This window comes from Dreissena polymorpha, chromosome 1 (assembly GCF_020536995.1).
Source record: "Dreissena polymorpha isolate Duluth1 chromosome 1, UMN_Dpol_1.0, whole genome shotgun sequence".
Classification (NCBI taxonomy): domain Eukaryota; kingdom Metazoa; phylum Mollusca; class Bivalvia; order Myida; family Dreissenidae; genus Dreissena; species Dreissena polymorpha.
The window spans coordinates 148,297,929-148,324,531 of record NC_068355.1 but is presented as its reverse complement, the minus strand read 5'-3'; the positions used below and the strand labels follow the sequence as shown (position 1 = coordinate 148,324,531).

The following is a 26,603-nucleotide window of genomic DNA, read 5'->3' as shown; positions in this document are numbered from 1 at the left end:
CGCGAGAACGTTTGTATATAAAGGCTATGTTATCATATTTAGTACTAACTTCCATATTCCTGTCAACATGTTAACATGTAAAAGTATAAAGAGCAGTGGAAGCGAGGCCTCACTTCAATGCATTGCATTTCAACCCGCGAGCTATCAGGGTCAGTTCGCAACTGTGTGTGTGAATGTCAGAGTTTATATACAGGTCATCGCTGCGTCTTCACGAGTACCTTCTGTGCTGACCGGTGTTCGCGGCCAGTAAAATAATCGTTATATAATAAAGACGCTATAGCGTGAACTAGGTGAACTGGAATTTTCTTTAGACCATAAAGATGTTAAATGAAGATATCCAGCGATATAATTATGGTATGTCAATAATAGATTCTTAATGTATTTTCAGCAATACCATGATAAATATTAGTTTTAATTAATTTAACAAGAATTATTCCAACATATTGACTAATGTATTAAGCATGAGCGCGATTATTCTCGATACTGTTAATAATCGAATCAAATAGCAATGCCCGACAAACCACTATAACAGGTTTGTTCGAAGAACGCGCGTATAAATATTTAAAATATGTACGGATACTTCTCGTGAGGTCGGTTGACTCATATGTTTTCATTTCACTTCCATTCTTCTTTTGGTTTTCTGTTTTGTATCTATAGGGTTATGACCAGTAATAATGTAAAATAAGCCGCGAAAACTACGCGTTACATCCCGTACGGCGTGTGATACAGCTAAGAACTGCGCAAAAAAAACATTCGGTTGCAGGGGATATATCAGTGAAAGGGGGGTCCATGAAAATTGTATATCTTTAGGGTAGGTGTTACCTATGGTCTTTAAAAATCAATTAGGTATTTATAAGATGTATTTCTTGTGCTAGGTTGTAGAAAGAATGTCTCAAAATTTTGGAAAAAAAACATTAAAACTAGCCACAGCTCCCTAGCAAGGAAATTTTGAATCTTCAAAAAGGAGGTTTTCACTTTTGTCGGAAGTCAATATTTCACGCTGCAGAAACAAAACAAAACTTTGAAGGTAAATTGTGAAAAATCTAAACGTATGGGAGACACTTTTCTAGGTAAATAAACAAAGCACAGGGATGAAATTAATGAGTAATGTAGCCAAAACTAGGATTGCATTCTGTTTGAATGTTCTGTGCATGCCATGAAATGGGTCAAATTTCTCAATTTTTCATTAAAAATGAGGTGGGTGGGGGGAAAGATCAAGGGCCATAGTTTCACAAGTGAAGAAGCCAGCCTTGTCTTTGGTTGTATTTTCAATGTATATTGCCTATGTTATGACACTGACACAAAAAGGCTTTCTTGTGTCACTTTCTGTTTTGATGCAATGGATTTGACTGTTTGCGGCCTTTCGGAACTCGAAATTTGGTCAAAAATATATCCCCTGCCCCCTTCGCTATCCTTGATCTCATTCATTGAACTCTTTACCTTTCATAAACTCCAACCACAATCAACGCCGTATATCTTTTTTAAAGATATTTCTTGTGTACATTGCACTCCTCTTTTTTCTATCTCGTGACCACGACTTAGTTAGTCGTGGCCACGAGTTAGCTATGTCGTGGCCACGAGATAGAAAAAAGAGGAGTGCAACACTAAATAAAAGAGGAGTGCAATTAAAAAAGAGCGGTGCAGTAAATAAAGGAAGGGTGCATTAATCAAAAGAGGAAAGAATTTCAAGATCTCGAGATCCCGACTTAGCTAACTTGTGGCCACGAGTTAGTCAGCCAATCAAATACTATCTGGTTCCCTCAAATTAATCAGCCAATGAAAACGTCCTAAAGGTAAGGCTCTGATATAACATAACATACTACTATTAGTACTACTACTACTGCTGCTATTGTTGTTGCTGCTGCTGCTACTACTACTACTTCTACTACTACTACTACTACTACTACTACTACTACTACTACTACTACTACTACTACTACTACTACTACTACTACTACTACTACAACTACTACTACTACTACTACAACTACTACTACTACTACTACTACTACTACTACTACTACTACTACTACTACTACTACTACTTCTACTACTACTACTACTCTTACTACTACTACTACAAAAACTACTACTACTACTACTACTACTACTACTTCTTCTACTACTGCTACTACTACTACTACTACTACTACTACTACTACTACTACTACTACTACTACTACTTCTACTACTACTACTACTACTACTACTACTACTACTACTACTACTACTACTACTACTACTACATTTACTTCTACTACTAAAACTACTACGACTACCACTTCGACGACTACTTTATTTACTGCACCGCTCTTTTTTTAATTGCACTCCTCTTTTATTTAGTTTTGCACTCCTCTTTTTTCTATCTCGTGGTCACGACATAGCTAACTCGTATGCCACTGTAATTTTCTGCATATCTTTCAACGTTACATAGTAATTGTCAAATCATAGTGCACACATTTATAATCTGATCCGTTGATCTGATGAGGAATCGGCTGTTATTTAGGTTGCTTATCAATAGCCTCAACTGCTGAGTTCCTTTACAAGTCCGCTGCTTCTTCGCGAATGCATATTACTGCTGACCTTTCCATGTGACCTTAAAAGGGGAGCTATGTTATGCGATTTTAATGTAAAACGCAGTGGACTATTTTCATTATTCAAAGATGTTATGTAACGTAAGCTCTTCCTTGCCGCGAACTCTTTCTCGGCGCGGAAGCAGATAGAAAGTGATTTGGTGAATCGTACTACTCCGCACACCGAGTTTCAAAACACCACTTTAGGCAAATATACGGGTAAGGCTTCTGATGCCAATTCATCCCCTGGATTCTACGTATATCATTACATTATTATTTGAGTCGTGTTCTGAGAAAACTGGGCATAATTCATGCGCGTAAAGTGTCGTCCCAGATTAGCCTGTGCAGTCCGCACAGGCTAATCAGGGACGACACTTTCCGCATAAATTGGATTTTTGCTAAGAAGAGACTTCATTTAAACGAAAAATGTCATAAAAGCGGACTGCACAGGCTAATTTGAGATGACACTTTACGCACATGCCTTAAGCCCAGTTTTCTCAGAACGCGACTCATTTGTCAAAGAACTTTCGCATCAAATCAAGTCAATCATCAAATCCGACGTGCATAAAATGTTTATCTCTCTATAACGCAATTATCCGGTAATTTGCCGACCGAATCAATAAAAACACGAATGATATTCTTGAAAATCCGTTTACCCATAACAGCTGTTAAATGCTTCAAACCACCTCGGATATTGTTGAAGAGGCGCATCGCTTTTCTCGTAATCAATTCGTTCATAGCTAAAAACTGGAAGAAAATATTTTTCGAATGTTATATTTCAAAATACAAATTGTAATAAGTTGGTTGCTTTGATATTTGAATGCTGTACTAGTTGAAATGTTTCTCGACATTGTATATTCGTTACAGTTCCATGAGTTGGTGATGCTTCTTAATCTTGAGGAACATGTGATTCGTTTAGTGACTTTTTCTCATCGTTCCAAACATTGTCGAAATTAAATATGTGTTGATCAATATAAAGGCTGTAATTACAGATCGCTGAATTGGTTTCAATTTGTTGAACTATTTTTGAGTGATCATGTTATAATTGAAGGGACTTTCTTAAAAGGAGTAAAATGGAGGTAACTTCTAAAAATTTTATTATTATATATAATGGCAAATATATTATAATCGATTTTATTTAGCTTGACATAAAAAATGCCTTATTAATTCTTCGATACTTTTTTGAATGATTTGATAATATGGGTCCGGTTTCTTTGGCCCTTTAATGTCTACATGTTAACTTCATTATTGGAATTATTCTATATGACCGTAAGTTGTACATGGTAATTTATAAAATAGCGGACATGATTAAAGCGAGGTCTGCAGATATTTCTTCTTAAAATCACACATTAAACAATACTAAGGACTGTGTTCGGCTAGTACACAAAATATTAAATGCATCGTTTCGTGGCGCTCACTTAGACAAAAGGTTCGACAAAAAGTGGATGATCTAATATCATCATTCACAACGAACAAACAACAAATAAAATCAGATGTATAAAAATAATTAACAACATGAAGCGTTCATTAGAAATACATTAACAACAATTATAAATGCTAAATATAAAAACAACATTTCCTCGTAAATAAGCATGTAAGACCACTGTAAAAACGATTAGAACATTTGAAAAACTCTTTGCAGACACTTTTCCGTGAGTTATCTTATTAAATACTTATGACAAATGCTACTATGATTTAGTATATGTTTGACCACTATAAGATATCGATTTAGAGCATATGATTCCAATGCACACAAGAATGCAACGACGCATAGTGGAGACAATAAAAAGGAAGTAGTTCGAAACAAATAACCACACATGAAAATAGCTAATGCTTTGAAAATACCCGTAAAGTTCATTTATGGTTATTCATTAAATCATAAGGTAAATGTTCATGTAAAACAGCCAGAAAAAAATAAGACAAGAACAAGAACTGTCACCATAGGATGACATATGTCCCCTATAAACGCTTGATAGAAGTTATGAGCTTTTTTCGAAACCTAAACGCAGATTTCGAAACCTAAACGCATACCCTTCAGTTCAAGGTCAAGGTCACAGGGGTCAAAATTTGTGTGCGCAATGAAAGCCCTTGTCCATATACACATGTATGCCAAATATGAAATTGCTATCTGAATCGACATAGAAGTTATGAGCCTTTTTCGAAACCTAAACTGAAAGAGTGACGGACAGACGGACAGACGGACGGACGGACTGACGGACAGTCCGATCACTTTATGCCCTCCTTCGGGGGCATAACAATAATTATCATTAAATCAACACCTGAGGCTGAGGTAGTTCACTTCGTTGCAGAATGAAGTTGCGGCAATATATATACATTTTTACTGCCACAACATTGTTCGAAATTGTTGTTACGGATAACAACCTCAATATTTAAATCCAATTGCAAAATTATACGCTTTTTCACATTAATTAATGTTCACATTAGCCAATTTGTATGTAGCGCAGGTGGTTAGCGTGTGGCTATGATATTCATTGGTAAAAACATCATTTTGAATGAAACATAATCAAATTATAACGAATAATCTACTCTTCTGAAAAAAAACTCATTATTTTCAGAGAAGTGATTTTTTGTTATAATGTGATTATTTTTCATTCAAAATGATGTTTTTACTAATTTGTATCACAGCCAAACGCTAACCACCTGTAGTACATTTATGGAGGTCGATCTTATCTTTCAATCGGGCTTCTAACCTTCATTGGCAAACGGTCGCCTTAGCCAAATGCACAACATAGCGGGCCAATGTTAACCCAAAGGTCATGATTTTAAAGGGACTGTCAACCACGACGACGAAGAAAAGAAAAGTTGTAAAATACCGTATTTTTTTATAATTATTAGTTTATATTGATTAAAATATCCCGACTGGTATATTACAGTACTTGAAAAAAGTTGTTAAGTTATCATATTTTCTGTATATTTGGTAATACATTTTACTGGGTATGTCTACCAGGTAACTACCAGTTAACTATAAATAACACTAGTAGATTAATCATCATCGACACGTTGTGAACCCAGAAATGCAAATTGTGCATGCGTAGTGAATTGTTTATATTTTATATATAAAATGATCAATCTACTTGCGTTATTTATAGTGTGTGAATCGTTATGTCACCTATTTTCGCGATGTACTTTCGATTTCACATCGCGAAATTTTATTACCGAATATACTGAAATTATGAAATTTGTTTAAGTAATGTAATATACTAGTTGTGATATGTTAATCAATATAAACTAACAAAATTGTAAAAAAATACGGTATTTTAGAACTTTTCTTTTTTCGTCATTCGTGGTTGACAGTCCCTTTGACGAATTTGTTAGACAAATGAATACCATACGATGCTATGTTTCATATGTTACTCATCTTGTTCTTTATGTTTTAGAGAATATATTTTAGTCATTTCGCTATATTAGCCTATATAAATAATGTGACTCCATGGCCGTGTTTAGAATGCCTCCCCCAAATCGAAAGGACTTTAAACAGATTTAGCAGAAGGGTCACTAGACGCTGATATACGCCAAATAATCTGACCATTTTGGTTTTTTGTTAAATATACTTTGAGCTTTGGTGATCTACGTATGAAATTGACCGACAATTAATGATAATTTCTATGAAGTTTGTTAAAATCTGTTTATTATTATGATTTTTCTAAATCCATCAATAATATAAAGAATTTTAATAATCTACATACTAGGAAAGCAATGCTTGTCGACATAATACAACATTATTATAAATATACAATTAAAAAACAAAATCCTGTTTATAATGTGCAATGCATTAAAGTAAGATAATAAGACGAAGTTCAATACAACAACACTAACTCATGTTCCGCATGACCCAATTCATAAAAATTAACATTATTTGTATTATGAACGGTGTTCACGTGACAATGTATAACAATGTGTACATACGTACACAGTTTAATATATTCATAATATGTTAGAAGGCACCTAATTATTCAAAAGTTCTAGTTACATTAAACAATAACTCAATAAAAAACATTACAAAGTAGTAGTTTAACATAGCAACTTAGGTATTTTAGATCCTGGGTTTGTCTTTCCACATAACACCAACAAAATAAATGTGTCCCTGCGTGTATGGTTCTTGGTGAATGCGCAAAAATAACACGACGTCGATTAACAGACTTATGAAATTCGTACTAACAGTATGATCTGAAAAGTGCAAAGCCAATGATTGAAACACAATCTGACAAGAAATTACATTTCTGCAAGATTTGTTTTTGAACAAAACTAGAGTAATGTATTGTTTTCAATTTAGAAATGGTAAACTTATGTTTAATAAACACGTTCTTACATCCTTCTTAATCACCAATTAAAAGGTATATCTTTTTGGTAATTTTCTTCATTTTGACATGGTGTACACTATAATTGAATAAGATTATGATGCTTCCCACTCTTGTTCTATCAATCTTTAACACAAACACACCTTAACACTTTTTAAAAACTATATTTTGATACTTTCTCATAAAAACTTCGATTCCAATGTCATTTTTGCAGACATTTCACAATATGAACAGAACAGAAAATACATTTTATTTAGACTTATACATACGTACATCGTCTAAATACATAAAATAAACAAGTAAGTATGTTACATTTTCAATACATGTAAGTTCAAAACAAATGAAATATATGCATATATTAATGTTTCTAACATATATTCTTTAAATGACAGGAAGATTTTGTAAGTGATACCGGTTATACTGTATTGTAATATTGATCTACGAATTGCGAATTACACGTGCTTCTTTTATATATTTGCACAACTTGACGATTTTTTTTTGTGGATGAATTCAGTAATTGGTGATACTTAAACACAGGTGGATCAAAACATAATAACGTGTAATGTATTTTTGTCTTAAAACACTATAACATTGACAAATACAAACGAAGTGAAACTCATCTTCAATATCTACTATTGCAACATAAACCGTATCTTTCATTTCATGGAATAAAATTGCGCGTATACCTCCTTGTTTGGATTCTCAATATTTGTACAGAAAGTTCTTATCTTAACAAAGTGAACACGCAAATTCCTTTACAAATCAAAATAAGGTTCGTATACCATTGTATATTTAATAACTCCATACATGCCCAATACAGGACTGTTACTTAATGTAACGTGCCATTCTTGTTTAAATGTATCTATAAGTATCTAATAGAAAACGGACTGAATTCCTACCAATCTTTATAAAGTTCAGTTCTTTAAACGGTTCATGTTGCAGAGCATCACTGACCCGTCTGTAACTTTATCTGTTGAAGCTTTTCAGCAACGGTCTCTCTCAAATCCTGATACGCGATCTTAAATAGATTGAGGTTATTTTTATACAAGTTATTGCTTTTTGCTTGATTTTATATGCAAAGTGTAAAGAAAAGTATCGTGAACTTTTGTTCAACGTTCCTTGAATGTCTGAACATCTCCCATATTAAGGCCAATTAGAATTTGATCATGTTGGGTAATTAGGTCATGTTGGGTCATATGGTCATATTGAAGGCTGGTGAACACGGTAAAGGTCACATATTTTTCCAGTTAACATAAAATTGAATAGAGGAATAGTTCTTATCATATATCGCAGAAGTTTGAATGAGTTGAGTGTCGTTTAAAATCATGGCTGGAAAGAGATGAGGGAGCATGAAACTTGATCAAAGCATGTATTATTTTACTACAAGCTAGTTTGAAGAGCGTTTCCCACTTTTAAAAACAAGTCTTACATTTGTATACCTATATCAACAAATATATTCATAAACAGATATACGACATTGTTGTTGTTGTTTTGCTGTTGAAAACGATAGTCAACAAACTCAAAGATTAATGCCGCGGATGGTTTATCTCAAAACTACTTAGCGGCATTACATCCACAAACATTAAAATGAGAACGATTTTTGTGCAATCCTCCTACGAGAATGTAAACGACAAAAGAAGACTTTTTGTCATAACAAGCTAGGATATAAAAGTTGCTCTGTTAAAAAAAATCCAGATATAAATTAAAAATGCTTCATTGACGTTCTCATGTATAACAGTCTTTTAATTTCGCATTTCGGCTTGTTCCAACACTGAATTAAAATTTGTAAAGGAATATTTGACATTAAATACTTTTCTTAGAAAAACACTCAATACAGTGTTTAAATCGAGCAGTGAAACTAAATTATGCTCCGATGTAGGACATTTTGACAGTATCACAGTCATGCTTAGCACAAAGCAGATACCGACACGTTTACTCGTAGAAGTTGCAGACCCAAAATATGTTTCATATGACCAAATCACCAAAAATATTTGGGATTTTCCGTTTGCATAGATCTTTATGCTTTACCACGCAACAAAGATTGTCAACCAGTTTTCAGATAATAATTAAATGTTTTACAACAAGTTATAGCGTTTTCTATTTTGCATAGTTTGTAAATATGCAAATTCCAGATGTTCATTCGGGCTTACATGCTGGATTTTTTTTTAAACATTTAATAAACTCACTTGAGCAAATCGTGAGCAGAACTGTCCGAAGCTCTTTTAACATTTCTCATTTAATGCATCACATTAAAATATTCTTTATTAACTTATATATCATAGCGAAAAGACTTTAAATGTACCTTTTGCCTTGGACCTGTCCTAGGGAACTTCTCAAAGATAAAATAAAAATCTGGCCTCGAGTTTTCGTGCACCTACACAATATATGGTAGTGTAAACATAAATACAGGTAAACAAATTAAAGAGATATTTGTGGAAATCATTCGCATGGCTTGTTTTATGATAGATTTGTACCACTGAACAAAAACCTAATTTGCATTTAAACTTATAAAGAGAAACAATCTTAAAATATGTGAACACAAGAAACTGGTCAATACATATGTTTAAAATGTGTAATACTGTTTATTTGTTTGTGTTGTTTTTTTCAGACATATTTGATAGATCTTTGTTTTTGCTCACCTCATTTTCCAGCAGTTGCCTTAATTGGTCTTCTGTCACATCGGAGTTCTCGCCAACCCTATCAGAAGGTGAAAAACAACAATCAGCAACATTCAGCACTTTGCAGTACCAATTACTAAATTGAATAACTAGATATTTACCAATTTCTTTGTTTATCTTTGCTATTTTATTAAAAGTTTCTGGTTTGCTACAATTCAGCTAACGTTTTGAATTAATGTATTTTTATTAAGCTTTTGCATCTTCAACTAGCGTGTAATCGTGATATAAACAAGTGGCTTAAAGCAACGGGACGTATTGCAGTTGATGCAGTTTTCGTTGTAACAATTAAATGCCCAGTGGGTATAACGTTGTAATATATAGGTCACTTACTCCACACAAAGACATATGTCGTCACCTATTTGGTCATTGTGAATTCCCACAACCTGGAACAAATACTACGTATAACATTTTCGAGTACAGTAGACCTAACATTTCAATTATGTAAATTACCATTTATATACGTGTATGCATTCTAAGATGGATTTGAATCGCATTAACTGTTTATTATTCTTCATTAAAATGACTTCCTCCAGGGCCCTGTATCTAAATATTGAACAACCATATTACTGAGACATATGGGCTAATAAACGAGGGTAATGGTACAAATAATTGCACAATGATAGAATAATAACAATTGCTATTGAAATGCATTATATTCGCATCGCTTAAGAATTTGACCTCTGTATGCGGTGTTCATTTGATAATTTTGTGAATTATTTTTGGATTCGTTTTGAAAATCGTGATAGAGTATGTCTGACTATGTGTTTCTCATACTGTTATTTCCACATACCTTTGCGTTCAGAACCCTCGAGTCTTTCTTCACAGCGTCAAATATAACACTAGGGTAGATGGTGTCAGAGAAGTGCTTGAACCGGACGCACTCGGCCTTACGTCCGATGAAGCGAACATGTCCCGTCTCGTCCATGATTCCAATATCGCTGGAATACAGATGGTATTTTTTATTAGGACTTGTTCGCACATTAAATACCGTATTACATATCCAGTACTGAAGACACATGCGTATTATATATCTCTGATAAATAGCATTGAATACTCTACCGTGTGAAATCACTTTACCATTTTCCTTTAGATTACATTTTTTATTGGTAATTTGAGTAACGGTGTTTATATTTTGGTTATATCTTCACATCGGTTGATGTAGACAGTAAATGGATACCAGACGAGAAAGTCGCAGTATATTTGGGGTCACATATTTGGAGACGTTGACACACGTCCTCACATGAAAAGAACATGACAAGTTGGAATAATGTTGTTGCTTATATTATAACTACAGCCATTCTAGATAGCAAATTAGTTCACCCGAAACGAAGTATCAGGTGTAAACTGGATACTAGTAAACCATGGACTTATATCTGACCGTCTGGACAAAGTTGTCAGACTTAGCAAGTCTGCACCACATTCTGAACTGCACGTGTTAATAGTGTTATTTGAAGAATCTGGCGGCCATTTTGTTAGGTGCTTTTAGGTGCGGGTGAGGTTGGGGCGGATGTGCCTTTTGAAGCGGTGGTGCTAGTGGTGCGCTTTGTGGTGCGAGTCAAATCGATCGATAGAAGAATCTGGCAGCCATCTTGTGTGGAGCGCGTGGAGCGGGTCAAGTCGATCGATAGTCCAGGTGCAAGGATGTGAGTTATTGGTTTTACCTGGTGTTGTTATGATTGTATTCGCTTATGGGTATGGTTATAAATCGGCGTTTATTGTTTTCCGTGTAATGAGCGTGTAATTCACCTGTCAGTTGTGCGTGACTACTTGGTATTAGAAGCGGTTCCACAATATCAACACGCAAACGACTATTGTCGCTTTTTTTCGCTGAACCCGATATAATTTTGAATGTATTTGAAAAGCGAGTGGTATTGAACCACATAATAGGCGCGCAAACGTTTTAAATGATTTGGCGCTTTTTTATGCGCCCCGATATATTTTTTAATGTATTTCAAAAGCGAGAACGTGTTTGGTATAGTTTTCCACAATGTGGAGAATTATGGAAAGACAAGATACAATCAGATTATAAGTTTTATTTGTTGAACCTTAGATAAATAGGAATATTGTACGTGTTATGAATGCATGAGCATTCAAGCAATATGAAACTAGCTGCAAACACATAGTATTAAACTAATCACATAAAGGGAGTAGTGAGGAAAATGACAATAAACGCAAATATTCAGCACTTTAAATATACCAAGAAAACTGTAAGCACATTACGTATGAACAAAACATTTAAGAATTGATAAACACACCATCTCGATTAAACAACAAATGGAACACGGGTGAGATCATTATTTGATAACAATTGTCACATAATTTATATCTAAACAATTAATGACTGGTTTTTGACAGTATATGAAACTAGCTGCAAACACATAGTATTCAACTAATCACATTAAGGGAGTAGTGAGGAAAATGACAATAAATGCAAATATTCAGCACTTTAAATATACCAAGAAAACTGTAAGCACATTACGTATGAACAAAACATTTAAGAATTGATAAACACACCATCTCGATTAAACAACAAATGGAACACGGGTGAGATCATTATTTGATAAGAGTTGTCACATAATTTATATCTAAACTATTAATGACTGTTTTTTGGACAGTTTATATCAAATGAAGATGAAACTATTTTAGAACATTGAAGAAAATAATTACACAAAATATGTACAAGACAAAAGTGTATTTAAAAATACCTAGATGAAAAATAATGAACCAACTTGTTTTATTTTAAAATCTTTAATAAAAAATATTCCAGAAGAAATGATATGAGCAGATGTTATTTTTAAATCTTTAATGAAAAATGTTTCAGAAAGATATATGCAGATGTTATTTTTAAATCTTAAATGAAATATATTTTAGAATAATTGATATATGCAGATGTTATTTTTAAATATATATATTATATAAGTAGGGATTATATATATATATATATATATATATATATATATATATATATATATATATATATATATATATATATATAATCCCTACTTATAATATATATATTTAAATATATATATATATATATATATATATATATATATATATATATATATATATATATATATATATATATATATATATATATATATATATATATATATATATATATATATATACACTGAGGGACTTTAAAAACGCTCCACTTTATAAAAACATTTTTTCATGATTAAAAAATAAGTTTGATTTTTTTAATTATAAATTATATGTTATTTACAAGTAAAACAATTTATACACGCTATAATCCGCAAATACACCTATTTCTTCACGATTATATCCACGAAATAAAATATAAACCTGTTGTATGTGTATGTTATAGATTAGCACACAAGAAAAACACAAAATATAGTTTTAAAAAGTGTTCGCTAGCATGCCACGCTTACTAGACTAGAACATGAGCGTTCAGAGGTTGTTGGTATGCTGAGGCCGGAAGTGGCGTAACCGACGTCGCGCGTCAGTTTAATTGCGCGAGATCAACGATTAATCGCCTTCGGGAAAGATAAGACGTCACTGGAAGTATTAAAGACCTCCACGCCCGGGTCAGCCCAAGATAACAACGCCGAGACAGGACGCCAACCTTCAACGCGTTCACAGACGTTACCGCTCCCGGTCTGCCACCCAGAGTGCCAGACAAACAATTGGTATCCGTGGGTAAGTTGTGCGCCATATTTTATCATTTTATGATGCTTGTACAATATTTGACAATCCACCGAAGTTAGAGACTGTTCAGTCACTTTTATTTTTCAGACGACCAATCCATGCCCGAACCGTCATACGTAGACTGCGTGCCGTTGGTTTACGTTGTAGTAGACATAAACAGGGATACATTTTGACCGATAAACACAAAGCTACGAGACTATTTTGGGCACGAATACATCATCGGTGGACCCGACGACAATGGGGTACAGTTCTATTTTCAGATGAATCTAAGTTCAATGTTTTAGAACTGTGATGGACGTATTAGAGTGTATCGTTCGAGAGGTGAGAGGTTGAATGAACAATGCATACAAAAGTTTAATCGTGGCTTTGGTGGCGGCATTCATGTGTGGGCTGGGATTTCCCAATTTCACAAAACTGATCTTGTCATTCTCCAGAGCAATGTCACCGCTAGGCGATACATAGACACCCTATAAGCTCCTGTTGTTGCTCCATTTTTGCAGCGTAATCTCAGAGGATGATTATTCCAACAAGACAATGAACCTGCACATTCGGCTCGACTTACAAGAGCTTTCCTTGCCACAAATGGAATAGCTGCGTTAAAATGGCCATCGCTATCGCCTGACATGTCTCCCATTGAGCTTGTCTGGGACGAGTTAGGAAGACGCTTGAGAGCCCATCGTCCAGCCCCTAGAAATCTCAACCAGTTACGTCAAGCCTTAATACGCGAGTGGAATAACATTCCCTAACAACAAATTACTAACATTGTGTTGTCGATGAGACGAAGATGCACTGCCTGCATTGCTTCGTATGGAAGTTAAACGCGTTATTGATTTTTGTACACTTGCGAATTTCAATGTTAAGGTTGTTACCCCTAGATTTGTGTTATTTCCTTTGATTGTTATATTTTTTCAATAAAAATTTCGGAAATTGCTTGTTACATACCTTTGCTCATTATTGCCAAATATCATACAAATTGAAGAATGTATACTTTACCATTTCGTTACTTTTACAACTGCAGCGTTTTTAAAGTCTCTCAGTGTGTATATATATATATATATATATATATATATATATATATATATATATATATATATATATATATATATATATATATATATATATATATATATATATATATATATATAATTGATCGAGTGAAAAATTACATACAGTCGGTTTGATACTGTTTGATAAAATTCTCATGTCATGAAATCGATTGCAGAACAGAACAATACTTTATTTCTCCCAGGTATACATAGATACAACATGGGGAACATATTATATGCATGTTACAAAATACACATCATGTTTCCGGTTTAAGTGTGGTACATTTTGTTGTATGGGGGAAGTCATATAAGCAATGTGAACCAATTTGCAGCTTGTATATATAGATGCTTTGATATTTTATAGTTATTAATTCTTAATACGGTAAAGATGAATTAAGCATATGTTTACAGAAAGAAAGTTTGTAATAATAGTAGGACATGTAACAATAATCACAACAACGGCAAAGATAATAATAATAATAATAATAATAATAATAATAATAATAATAATAATAATAATAATAATAATAATAAATATAATAATAATAATAATAATAATAATAATAATAATTAAAAGAAGAAGAATCAATATCAATGTCATAATCATGATAATCATAATTACAATTATAATAATGGCACAATTACAAGTGACAACAAGGGTCAAAATTGTCACAAAACCAGGTTTTCAGTTGAAAAAAAGTCTGATAAAGGGAGACAATTCAAAATGTGTATTGTTACCCCCCTTGTGTAAAATTGACCTTGATTTCAATTTAAAAAAACAAAAGATGTGTTCGTCAGAACCACAATGCCCCCTATTGCGCCGCTTTGACAACTCAAAATCAAAATGTGCATTGTTACTGATTGTTAATAGTTACATAGTTATTTCAAAATCAATCTACTAGTATTTTAAATTGTGGCGACCTTGACCTTGGAGCTATTGACGTAATTCTTTCGCGCGACACATCGTCCAATAATGGTGAACAAATGTGCCAATTTATTTTAAAATGTCACAATGAATGACATAGTTATGGCCCAGACAAGCTCATTTGTGGCCATTTTTGACCTTCAAACTCAAATTGTGACCTTGACCTTGGAGAAATCGACGTAATTCTTTCGCGCGACGCACCGTCTATTGATGGTGAACAAATGTGCCAAATTATTTTAAAATCTGACAATGAACGACAAAGTTATGGCCCGGACAAGCTCATTTATGGCCATTTTTGACCTTCAAACTCAAATTGTGACCTTGACCTTGGAGATATCGACGTAATTCTTTCGCGCGACACACCGTCTAATGATGGTGAACAAATGTGCCAAATGATTTTTAAATCTGACAATGAACGACAAAGTTATGACCCGGGCAAGCTTGTTCCGCCCGCCAGCCCGACCGCCCGCCCGCCGACATTCGCCAATCTAAGAACCAGTTTTTTCATTCGGAAAACCTGGTTAAAAAGCATCAGGATAAGGAATGATTTTCGCGATCATTAATCAACCACCTTTTAAAGCGAGTTTATACGATTTTGTCAAATATTTGTTAATTTATATAAAATGTGTAAAACACTTATTAAACATATATTTTAAAATAAATTAAAATAAAAGTGAAGAAGAACATGTGTCGAAAAATGCGAAATAAGCCAGATATTTTATTCTGAAATCGAAAAAGGCTGTATAATCGAATTCGCCAGCATGTATTTCATGCATGTACAATGTGAATCTAAATTTAGTTTAACGGTTCATTTTAATTTCCTAAAACGACGGACGGACAGACGGACGGACAGACGGACAGACGGCGGAGATAACCACAATATCCCCACGCTTTTCAAAAAGCGTGGGGATAATAACCCCGGTAAGAGTTTATTTAAGTCTTTCCATACAATACACAGTGGGGGTATATATATACAATTTATAAGACTTTGCACTTTTATGTTAACAAAGTGTAAACAACAAATTATTATCTATGGGACTATACATGAAATTTTATAAAGCAAAACCTAATATTTATGATGATATTATAGTAAATGGTGTTTTAGTTTGTTTGATATAAAAATCAGTTGTATCGATCAAGTACAACTCGTTTTGTTTCTCTTCACTTCAAAGTTAACTCTACCAGCTGCGCTTATGATACCATCATAATGTTAACTAGATGCATCTGTCCATATATTGCTTTAAGCTATATGTATATTTCCTCTATCATTCAAAATTCTCACCCATCTAAAAAAGCAGAGACTTTTATTTAAATAATAATAATACGAAGAAGAAGAATACTTTTATGATCATCAATTATCACCCAGTTAGAAAATTCGCTATTACATGTCGATGACGCTATTTTAGTCGATAACGATAATTAGGGGTCTATTTTAGCCGATGACGATAAGTAGTGGCTTATAACAAACACGAGTTAGTGTAATCCCAATGACCCGCATCTTTGTGTTGACTTGCATATTTGGCATGCGCATGAAGACTTAAATTTTTCGCTGATGCTTCATTGACGGCTTATATCTGACAAGTATTGACAACTCATATCTTTTTGATTATAATATTACATCTTGACTTTAATCATGCTGCTGCTGATGATGATGATAATGTGTTTGAGTGTGACAAACAGTTCTTGTTATGAACTTCAAGACGTATGTATTTGGGAAACACATTTGGACTGCACATATGAGACTTTAATAAACTATCTTATCTTATCTATGAGGGAAAGGGTGTCTACACTAGCTGCAAATGGAATCGAACGAGTAGGGAGAATAACCTTCAGCAGGTATTTAAACCTTAAAACAAACTATTGTTTTAAATAATAATAAAAAAAGTTCTATATCATATGAATAAGCTTAAACAGATACTTAAACCTAAAAAACAAACTAGCTGTATAAAAATTTCTATTTACATTAGCATATTTATCATCTCCCTTTCTGTTGAAAGTGTCTCAATTATAATAATAATAATAACAATATAAGGTTGTTGTATCCTATTCCTTTTATCAAAGACCTATAGATAACACAGATTGGAAACTCTCGTCTTCGCGATAGCGCTATGCGATAATATCTAACGGCGGACGCGGGTCACGTGACATTGATTTTGGAGATGCCGTTATCTATAGGTCTTTGCTTTTATGTGATACTCTATAGAATTCTAAAATCTTTTCCTAATGCAGTATCTTATCATTTTCAGATGAACTGATGATGCTACATTAGATTCACACAAATGGAGTATTTGGAAACAATCGACGTAGCAGAAGGCGATATTAAGTGCCATTATGATGGTATCATAAGCGCAGTGACACCAATGACATGGTGCTGTCTACATCGGTTTTTAGCTCTCCTGGCCGAAGGCCTGAAGAGCTTATGTCATGGCGTGGTTTCCGTCGTCCGTCCGTGCGTGCGTTTAACTTTTTCTTGTTTACGCGATAAAGTCCACAGTTTTCATCCGATTCTTTTCAAACTTGTTCAGTGTCTTTATATTAATGAGAACTCGAACCCTATTGAAAATGGGTTACATCAGAGTAAAAAGTCCAGAATGATCTCCCCTTGAATTTGAGAAAATTGTGAAATAAGGCTTTTTAACGCAATAAAGTCCACAGTTTCAATCCAATCATTTCCCAACTTGCAGAGTGTCTTTATCTGAATGATGAGTCAAACCCTATTGAAAATGAGCAATATCGGAGTTATAAGTCCAGAATAATCTCCCCTTGAATGTGTCAATAAAAATGAAAATTCATTTTATTATGTGATAAAGAACATAATTTTCATCCAATTCTTGGCAAACTTGCACAGTGTCTTTGTATCAATGAGGACCCTAACCCTTTTTTAAAAGAGCAATATCGGAGCAATAAGTCCAGAATGACTTCCCCTTGAATATGAGAAAATTTTGAAATCCCGCTTGTTTACGCAATTAATTCCACAGTTTTCATCCAATTATTTCCAAATTTGCACAGCACCTTTATATCAATGAGGACTTGAACCCTATTGAATATGAGCAGTATCGGAGAAATAAGTACACAATAATCTTCCCTTGAATTTGAGAAAATTCTGATTGTTTGCGCGATTAAGAACACATATTCCATCTTATTTTTTCCAAACTTGCACAGTGTTTATAGCAGAAGAGCGATTCAGGCCCTCGTGGGCCTCTTGTCTTGAGAAGTGGATTGAGCATAATCATCTGTTATGTAAGTTGTTTTTGCTATAAGACAATTCTATATCTTGTATTTCTGAAAATGAGAAAGGGTAACGGAAACATACGAGTTTTCTCAATTGATTTTATCAATTGATTTTATCATATGCTATTGTAACAAACATGTTTTAATAATAGTTAACATCGATAAAAAAATGTCTAAGCCTAGGTTGGCTACTAACAATATCAAATAATCGTTTATTGTTGTTTTTTTAACTTTTATCTCCGATATTATGAAATTGATTACAGTTCACAGTGATAATAATACATTCAGAACATATAACGAAACAATGCTATATTTCTCTTAACGCAAAATACAAAACATATTGTTTTGTCTCACATGCATGTTAATTTAACATCAAAGACCGTTAATAAACCAGTCCGCACAAACAAATCAAAGAAACCGCAGTGTGCGCAAACAAATCAAAGAAACCGCTATAACAATGATATTGATATTCGATCGATAAGCACATCGTGGGTATAATTATAGAGCATAGGGCTATTAAATCTGGTATGTAGTGACATCTACCAAATTTGTTCAAATTATTCTCCTGGGCTCAAATTTGACCCTGCCCCGGGGGTCACAAAACTGAACATATGCTTATATAAAGCCTCTTTTGTGCAAACTTTAAAAATCTTCCTGTCCATAACCATAGTTCTCTACCATGATTGAATGAAGGAATCTCCATTAATCTTGTAGAACATGCGTAGATTTGATCTTAAGCATCTATAAATATGTCAAATAGAAAGAACGACAATATCTTTTGGAGAGATAAATGTACCTACGTTATAAACAAAGGACCTGTGCGACAATTCCCGGGCTTTTAAGTCTGTTTAGTTAACACCGTAGTAACGTTTTCCGTATATAAAAATGCTCACCCTTCCAACTTTAAGCGCCCAGTGGGACGAGGGATGAAAGAGAAAGTCACATGTTTGAGTACATTTCAACCCATGCGCATTGCACTCTTTTTCGCATAAAAAACAGTGGAGCGATACAGGGCCATCATGGCCCTCCTGTTTATTAACAGGCTAGTACCACAATCACCATCAATGTGGGCGGAGCGATCGATACTTTGGCGACTGGTCAATTCAGATAGCTACATAACTGTGTTTCATAGAAGATGTGATAAAATAAACTTATAATTATTTTTATTTTTTAGATATTCTACATATCATGAAATTGGTAATTTTTGGCTTAATTTTTTGGTTTCTTCCCTCTTTTTCGATTCGATAATTAATTACTTTTCATTACAATTTAGTAAGAGTTTTACGAACATTTCAACAACAACCACAGCAATATCTCCGCCCAATGAGAAGAAGACAAAGACCTGATAGACTGATGTACGATTAATTATACAAATGTTTGTGTAAATATGTTTGCAACTTTTTCTAAACTATTTTTCCTAAAAACCTTGATCTAATCTTTTTTTTCAAACATTCACCTTAAAATATTTTTTTCATAAATGATTTAAAAATAACATCTGCACATATCATTTATTCTGAAATATATTTCATTAAAGATTTTAAAATAAAACAAGTTGGTTCATTAATTTTTCATTTAGTTATTTTCAAATACACTTTTGTCTTGTACATAATTTGTGTAATTATTTTCTTTACTGTTCTAAAATAGTTTTATCTTCATTTGATATAAACTGTCAGAATATTTTTTTAAAGAAAAAAACCCAAAAACATTCACCTAAAATATTTTTCATTAAAGATTTAAAAATAATATCTGCATATATCATTTCTTCCAAAATATATTTCTTTAAAGATTATAAAATAATATCTGCATATATCTTTCTGAGATATTTTTCAGTAACAATTTGAAAATAACATCTGCTTATATCATTTCAAAACAATTTGGTTCATTATTTTTTATTTAAGTGTTTTCAAATACACTTTTGTCGTGTACATATTTTGTGTAATTATTTTCTTCAAAGTTCTAAAATAGTTTCATCTTTATTTGATATAAACTGTCAAAAAACAGTCATTAATTGTTTACATATAAATTATGTGACAACTCTTATCAAATAATGATCTCACCCGTGTTCCATTTGTTGTTTAATCGAGATGGCGTATTTATCAATTCTTAAATGTTTTGTTCATACGTAATGTGCTTACAGTTTTCTTGGTATATTTAAAGTGCTGAATATTTGCATTTTTTGTCATTTTCCTCACTACTCCCTTAATGTGATTAGTTGAATACTATGTGTTTGCAGCTAGTTTCATATACTGTCAAAAACCAGTCATTAATTGTTTAGATATAAATAATGTGACAATTGTTATCAAATAATGATCTCACCCGTGTTCCATTTGTTGTTTAATCGAGATGGTGTGTTTATCAATTCTTAAATGTTTTGTTCATACGTAATGTGCTTACAGTTTTCTTGGTATATTTAAAGTGCTGAATATTTGCGTTTATTGCCATTTTCCTCACTACTCCCTTTATGTGATTAGTTTAATACTATGTGTTTGCAGCTAGTTTCATATTGCTTGAATGCTCATGCATTCATAACACGTACAATATTCCTATTTATCTAAGGTTCCACAAATAAAACTTATAATCTGATTGTATCTTGTCTTTCCATAATTCTCCACATTGTGGAAAACTATACCAAACACGTTCTCGCTTTTCAAATACTTTAAAAAATATATCGGTTTCGCATAAAAAAGCGCAATATCATTTAAAACGTTTGCGCGCCTATAATGTGGTTCAATACCGATCGCTTTTCAAATACATTAAAAATTATATCGGGTTCAGCGAAAAAAAGCGCCAATAGTCGTTTGCGTGTTGATATTGTGGAACCGCTTCTAATACCAAGAAGTCACGAATAACTGGAAGTTGAATTACACGCTCATTACACCGAAAACAATAAACGCCCAACCATACCCCTAAGCGATACATACATAACAACACCACCAGGTGAAAACCAATAACTCACACCCTTGCACCTGGACTATCGATCGACTTGACCCGCTCCACGCGCTCCACACAAGATGGCTGCCAGATTCTTCTATCGATCAATTTGACTCGCACCACAAAGCGCACCACTAGCACCACCGCCTCAAAAGGCACCTCCGCCTCAACCTCACCCGTACCTAACAAAATGGCCGCCAGATTCTTCAAATAACACTTATCGTATTGTTGTGCGTGTGCAATTTTTATTATCATACATTAAACTCATTAAACTCATTTCCCTGTTGGATTATTATTTTGTGCAACACGTTTATTATTTCGGGTGGGTATTCTGACATCTCTACGTACTAGTATACCATATATTACCCATAGTGGTACCAGCCGTTCAGTTGATGGTGTTTTGCCTTCAGGGTGAGCGATTCGTTGCCCTGGTATCGCTTGAGTACTGGCCAGCCCCGTATACACACCTCACCCTGGCTACCAACAGGCACAACTTCGTCACGCTCGTTTACCAATTTTACCTGCAAATCAAAAAAATTAGCAGCCTCCTGGTTCAAAATTTTGTAAAGCCGCATTTACGACAGAACACAAGTGTTGTTACCTTTTTTCAGTTATACGGGATATTATAAACAAAAACTACAGCAAAATAGATATTTCTTAAGCAAATTATCAGATTTGAAGCCATTAGCTTATTTAGCGAATAGTAGAGCTGGCCCAGGCCATGGGTGTGATGCTTTTTCGCAGATTCACTGAATCCGATTGATCCAAAGATTATTTCTGAGATTTGTGCAAATCCGTAAAAATGGCGTGGATGCACGACCGATTACGCTGAAAATGTCATAAACTGCTAGAAAAATCCGATTTGAAGCCTCTCCGCACATTTCACTGGAAGCCATATCCGTGATATGAGCAACTCTTTGTAACGAGCGATTGTTGTGGCTGTGGTTTCCAAACTGTATTAGAAAATCTCATTGGTGTACAAATTAAGTTCCTATTTTATGAAAGTTCAATCAGACCTGTGAAAGCATTTATCAGATTATCAGGACTTCCATTTATAAAAAAAAAAGTCCAATATACAATATGCATTTTACTGGAATAGCATAGTATTTGGGTAAAATCAAAACAAACTTATTTATACATGTTTTAGCTATAATACAGATGTACCCACTTGCCATTCAAAATGGAATACACTCTTAAATAATGTTGAATAGACAAAATTGCATGCACTTGTTTTTAATATATCTATAGACACATACACTCAGTGGTTCCAGACAGAAATTTAGGCACCAAACCTTTGTTATTTAAAATGAACATTGTTCATGACAATTTATGTTCATTCTGTAATAAAAATGAAGAAACCCTTTTACATATATTTTGGGACTGCATTTTACAAACGAATCGTAAATTATGTTGTAGAATTTTCAAGATCACATAATGTGCAAAAATGTACTGGGATTTCTTGTCAAACAATGTTATTTGGGTGTACATGACTTATATCAATGTTTAATCCTAGAAATTAAAAAGTATATATTTGTATGCAAGAGAAAGGGTCTATTACCTTCAATAACGGGGCTAAATAGTTATCTTTGCGTAGCATGGGAAATTCAATCGAAAACAAAATATCAAGAAAAGGAAATACATGCACACTAATATTATATGCTGACTGTGCAGATATTTTGAAAACTTTATAACTCGCGACAAGTTGATTTCATAATCCAATTCCCATGGTCTATAAATGGAAAACCCAATAGATAAAATACAGATACTTTTTAAATGAGCTAAATATCACGTCACCAATTTCTATGAAATATCTAATGTTGTAAACTTCATATGACACACAATACACAGGCTATCTGTTAGGACCACAGGTGATTAGCGTGTGGCTATGATATTAATTAGTGAAAACATCATTTTGAATGATAAATAATCATATTATAACGAAAAATCAACTTTTCTGAAGAAAAAAAAATCACCACCAAATATATATATGTAACAAGTATACAACTCGAATTCACCCGAAAGTATGGTGCATCGCTTTGAACAGCCATTACTTCATCAATTTTGCAGCGATTTTCACGATCTCGGTCTTATTCAACGCAAAATGAATTTCCTTTCTACACGCTAATCACCCGTGGTAAGGACAATCACATAACGTTTGCGGTTATAGTTTACTAATATCTGGAAATTTTCTAAGATCAGATTTTTTACATTTTAACTGTATTTCAAACTACAAAAGTTACAATATAAATTTGAATTTATCAGCTTATATTCATAATATATTACTTAAACCACCCAACAATAAAATCCTACCAAATCTGGCAGGATTTTCTTGTGATGGCAGAGAATGTATATGAGAGTAAGGAACGACAACTCTGCATGGATATTGCATAAAAACTTTCTTTTTTTTCACTTACACGCCAGAGTGTATTTGTTGCAGACTGAGCTTGCTAAAAACTTGTTGACTAGTTCATCGTAATCACCTGTCATCAAAGATCTACCAAGAAACAAGTTTCCAGACAGAGTTGCTTTATCTCAGGTGGGACTACAGACTGATATTTATCATATTACATCGCTACATCGGTTCTAAGCATCGCATGATCTTCATCCAAAACTCACATAATATTCTATATTTATACATTCGGGCATTATCATTGAAGCTTTCAGGCATTCTAGTGAGTAGATTCCTAGTGACATCTGAAATGCTTTTTTTACATAATTAACGCGAAAGGGCTGAACATGACAGAAAGAAGTTCTTTGAGACCGCATAACAACTTGTTTCAGTGCATAAGTAGTGTAACATCTTGCATTATGTATTTTGAATCATCTGTCTATTGAAACTCTCAAGCTATGTTTAATAATAATTCAAACATTGTTTCCAAGAGGTATCCTCTAACATGTCTTCCGGCTTAATTCTAGTCGCTAAAGCCCATTGTATGTGTTTTTTAATCTATATGGATTAAAAAAAATAAAACTGCATTTCATTATCCTTACACTCTTGTTCAAAAGAATTGTGTTCTCTAAATGGTTACAAATAGACAAACCGATAGTCCTCACAAAAATGTTGCATAATGTGTATTTGATACTTAGCACACCAGGGAGAATACCAATCTCGACGCTGAGTTGTCGTTCTTTTCTCCCACAAACAACCTCTGCCATCACAAGAAAATGCTATCACATTTTATGGTTTTTACAAGACTTACCCTACTGATCATTTTTCTAGAGTATCCGGATTACAACTTCAAATGCAAATTAAAACCACCCATTTCTACCACTTGTGGTGCATCAGATTAATGAGCAGGACAATGATTTTCATCAAATTTAAGAACTGCATATCTCAAGAAAACGTACACAACGTAGCGATTTAATTTTGAGTGTTCAAAACTAAGCGGACGTGCATACATATTTGTATATGGGCCGTGCTGTGTGAAAAGGGTTAATGCACAGGCTAATCTGGGACGACACTTAACTCTCATGCATTAATCCCTCTTTTCACAGAACGCGACTCATATTTAAAATATGATAACAAAATAGACCAAAAGTCATTTGAATCGATGACGCTAATAGAATGGTGTACTTCTTACTCTATATCAGAATAGTTTTTTTTTGAGTCAAAGGCGCTATAATGGACATACACAAAAACAACAACTGAATTAAAACTGATCAAAACATGTCACATTCAAAAAAATCCTGCAGAATTTCTTTTTGAGTTTGTCATACACTGTTAATGTTGTTTTCCTATCATCAATTATACGTTTATATAAAATATTTATGTAATATTAAATATTTCTTGATGGCCAGATTGAAGTATAAGAAGCGAATAGCTTGCTTTATCAATCATATACATTTTAATTGCTGATCAGACATTACATTATTATAAAATAATATTATATCAAAAGATATACAACGACATGATGCACATGCTTGATTACGTAAACATATCCCCTTGTGTCTCCCCTTATTTTTTGAAAACGTGACAGTGGACAGGCGATATTATTACAGCGATATTTGAACTGTACAAATATCGTGCGTCGCCGCGACTGTCGCGCAAAATATCGAGTATCGCATCGTGTGTCTAGTGTCGCCGTCTGAAATTAGACCGCGATACACGAGATTCGGATAATATGGGCGATATTTGAATAATCAAATATCGTGCATCGCCGCGACTGTCGCGCAAAATATTATGTATAGCTTCGTGTGTCTAGTGTCGCCCTTTGAACGCGAGACACGACACACGAAGCGTACACGATATTTTTCGCGACAGTCTCGACGATACACGATATTTTACGCGACAGTCGCCTCGACGCACGATATTGTTCGCAATAGTCGCGGCGACGTACGACAGTTTGCGCGACGGTCGCGGCGACACACGATATATTTAACACGATATATCGCCTTTTGGGCTACCTACACAAGGGCGATATATCGTGTTAAATATATTGTGTGTCGACGCGACTGTTGCGCAAACTGTCGTCCGTCGCCGCGACTGTCGCGAAAAATATCGTGCGTCGAGGCGAATGTCGCGAAAAATATCGTGTATCGCTTCGTGTGTCTAGTGTCGCCCTTGATGAAAGAAGGGCGAGATTATAGATGGCACTATCCGTATTCCGTACAAAATGCAATGTCTATATAACATATCTTCTTCCAAAAAGCGTGCAATATCATTCGATATACCGGTTATTGGTTTGAATGCAACATATAACATTTCTGATATGTATAAACAATGTTAAAATTACTTCATCACAAAGAAGCTGTTCTGATATGAGGAAATTTTTCTGTTCAAGTAATAGGGGAAGTCTGAAAACAAACGAGTTGTCATTGAAAAAGAGAATCGGGTTCACCCACAGAAATCGGCATGATGCGTATGCAGCTTTCAGAAAATTAAAAACAGGTTTTTAGAAAATTAAATTCTACTCCAGTATATATAAGGTTTGTTCTCTAGATTCTTCTTGATACGAACAAATCTCGATCAAATTCCAACGATCACGTCTCATTTGAACTTATTAAATGTAACTAACGCACAATAACTTGCAATGTTTTCTAATCGAGATTTCACAAGTACTCTAGTGGTCGCATACCTCGCAGTGCGCATATGGAAAGCCCAGGGAGAGCACCCTTTGAGTCGGTGTCGACCATCGCACCGAGCAGCCAAGGCCTATCAGGCACTCCGTGGCGCCGTACAGCGTCTGGGGAGTAGTTAATATACTGCCCTTATGAATGCTTTCGGAATT

General features: G+C 34.0%; 1 protein-coding gene across 1 annotated transcript in view; it reads right to left on the bottom strand.

Moving 5' to 3' along the window:
* Positions 1-6,205: 6,205 nt before the first annotated feature.
* Positions 6,206-26,603, bottom strand: part of LOC127855089 (medium-chain acyl-CoA ligase ACSF2, mitochondrial-like) — a 30,417-nt gene continuing 10,019 nt past the window's right edge. Inside the window, exons 12-18 of the mRNA XM_052390446.1 lie at positions 26,451-26,558; positions 21,742-21,896; positions 10,361-10,508; positions 9,901-9,953; positions 9,532-9,589; positions 9,195-9,266; positions 6,206-7,910 (exon numbers count right to left, since the gene is read on the bottom strand). Coding sequence (XP_052246406.1) covers positions 7,839-7,910; positions 9,195-9,266; positions 9,532-9,589; positions 9,901-9,953; positions 10,361-10,508; positions 21,742-21,896; positions 26,451-26,558 — 666 coding nt within the window. The 3' untranslated portion in view covers positions 6,206-7,838. The remainder of the gene's footprint in view (positions 7,911-9,194; positions 9,267-9,531; positions 9,590-9,900; positions 9,954-10,360; positions 10,509-21,741; positions 21,897-26,450; positions 26,559-26,603) is intronic.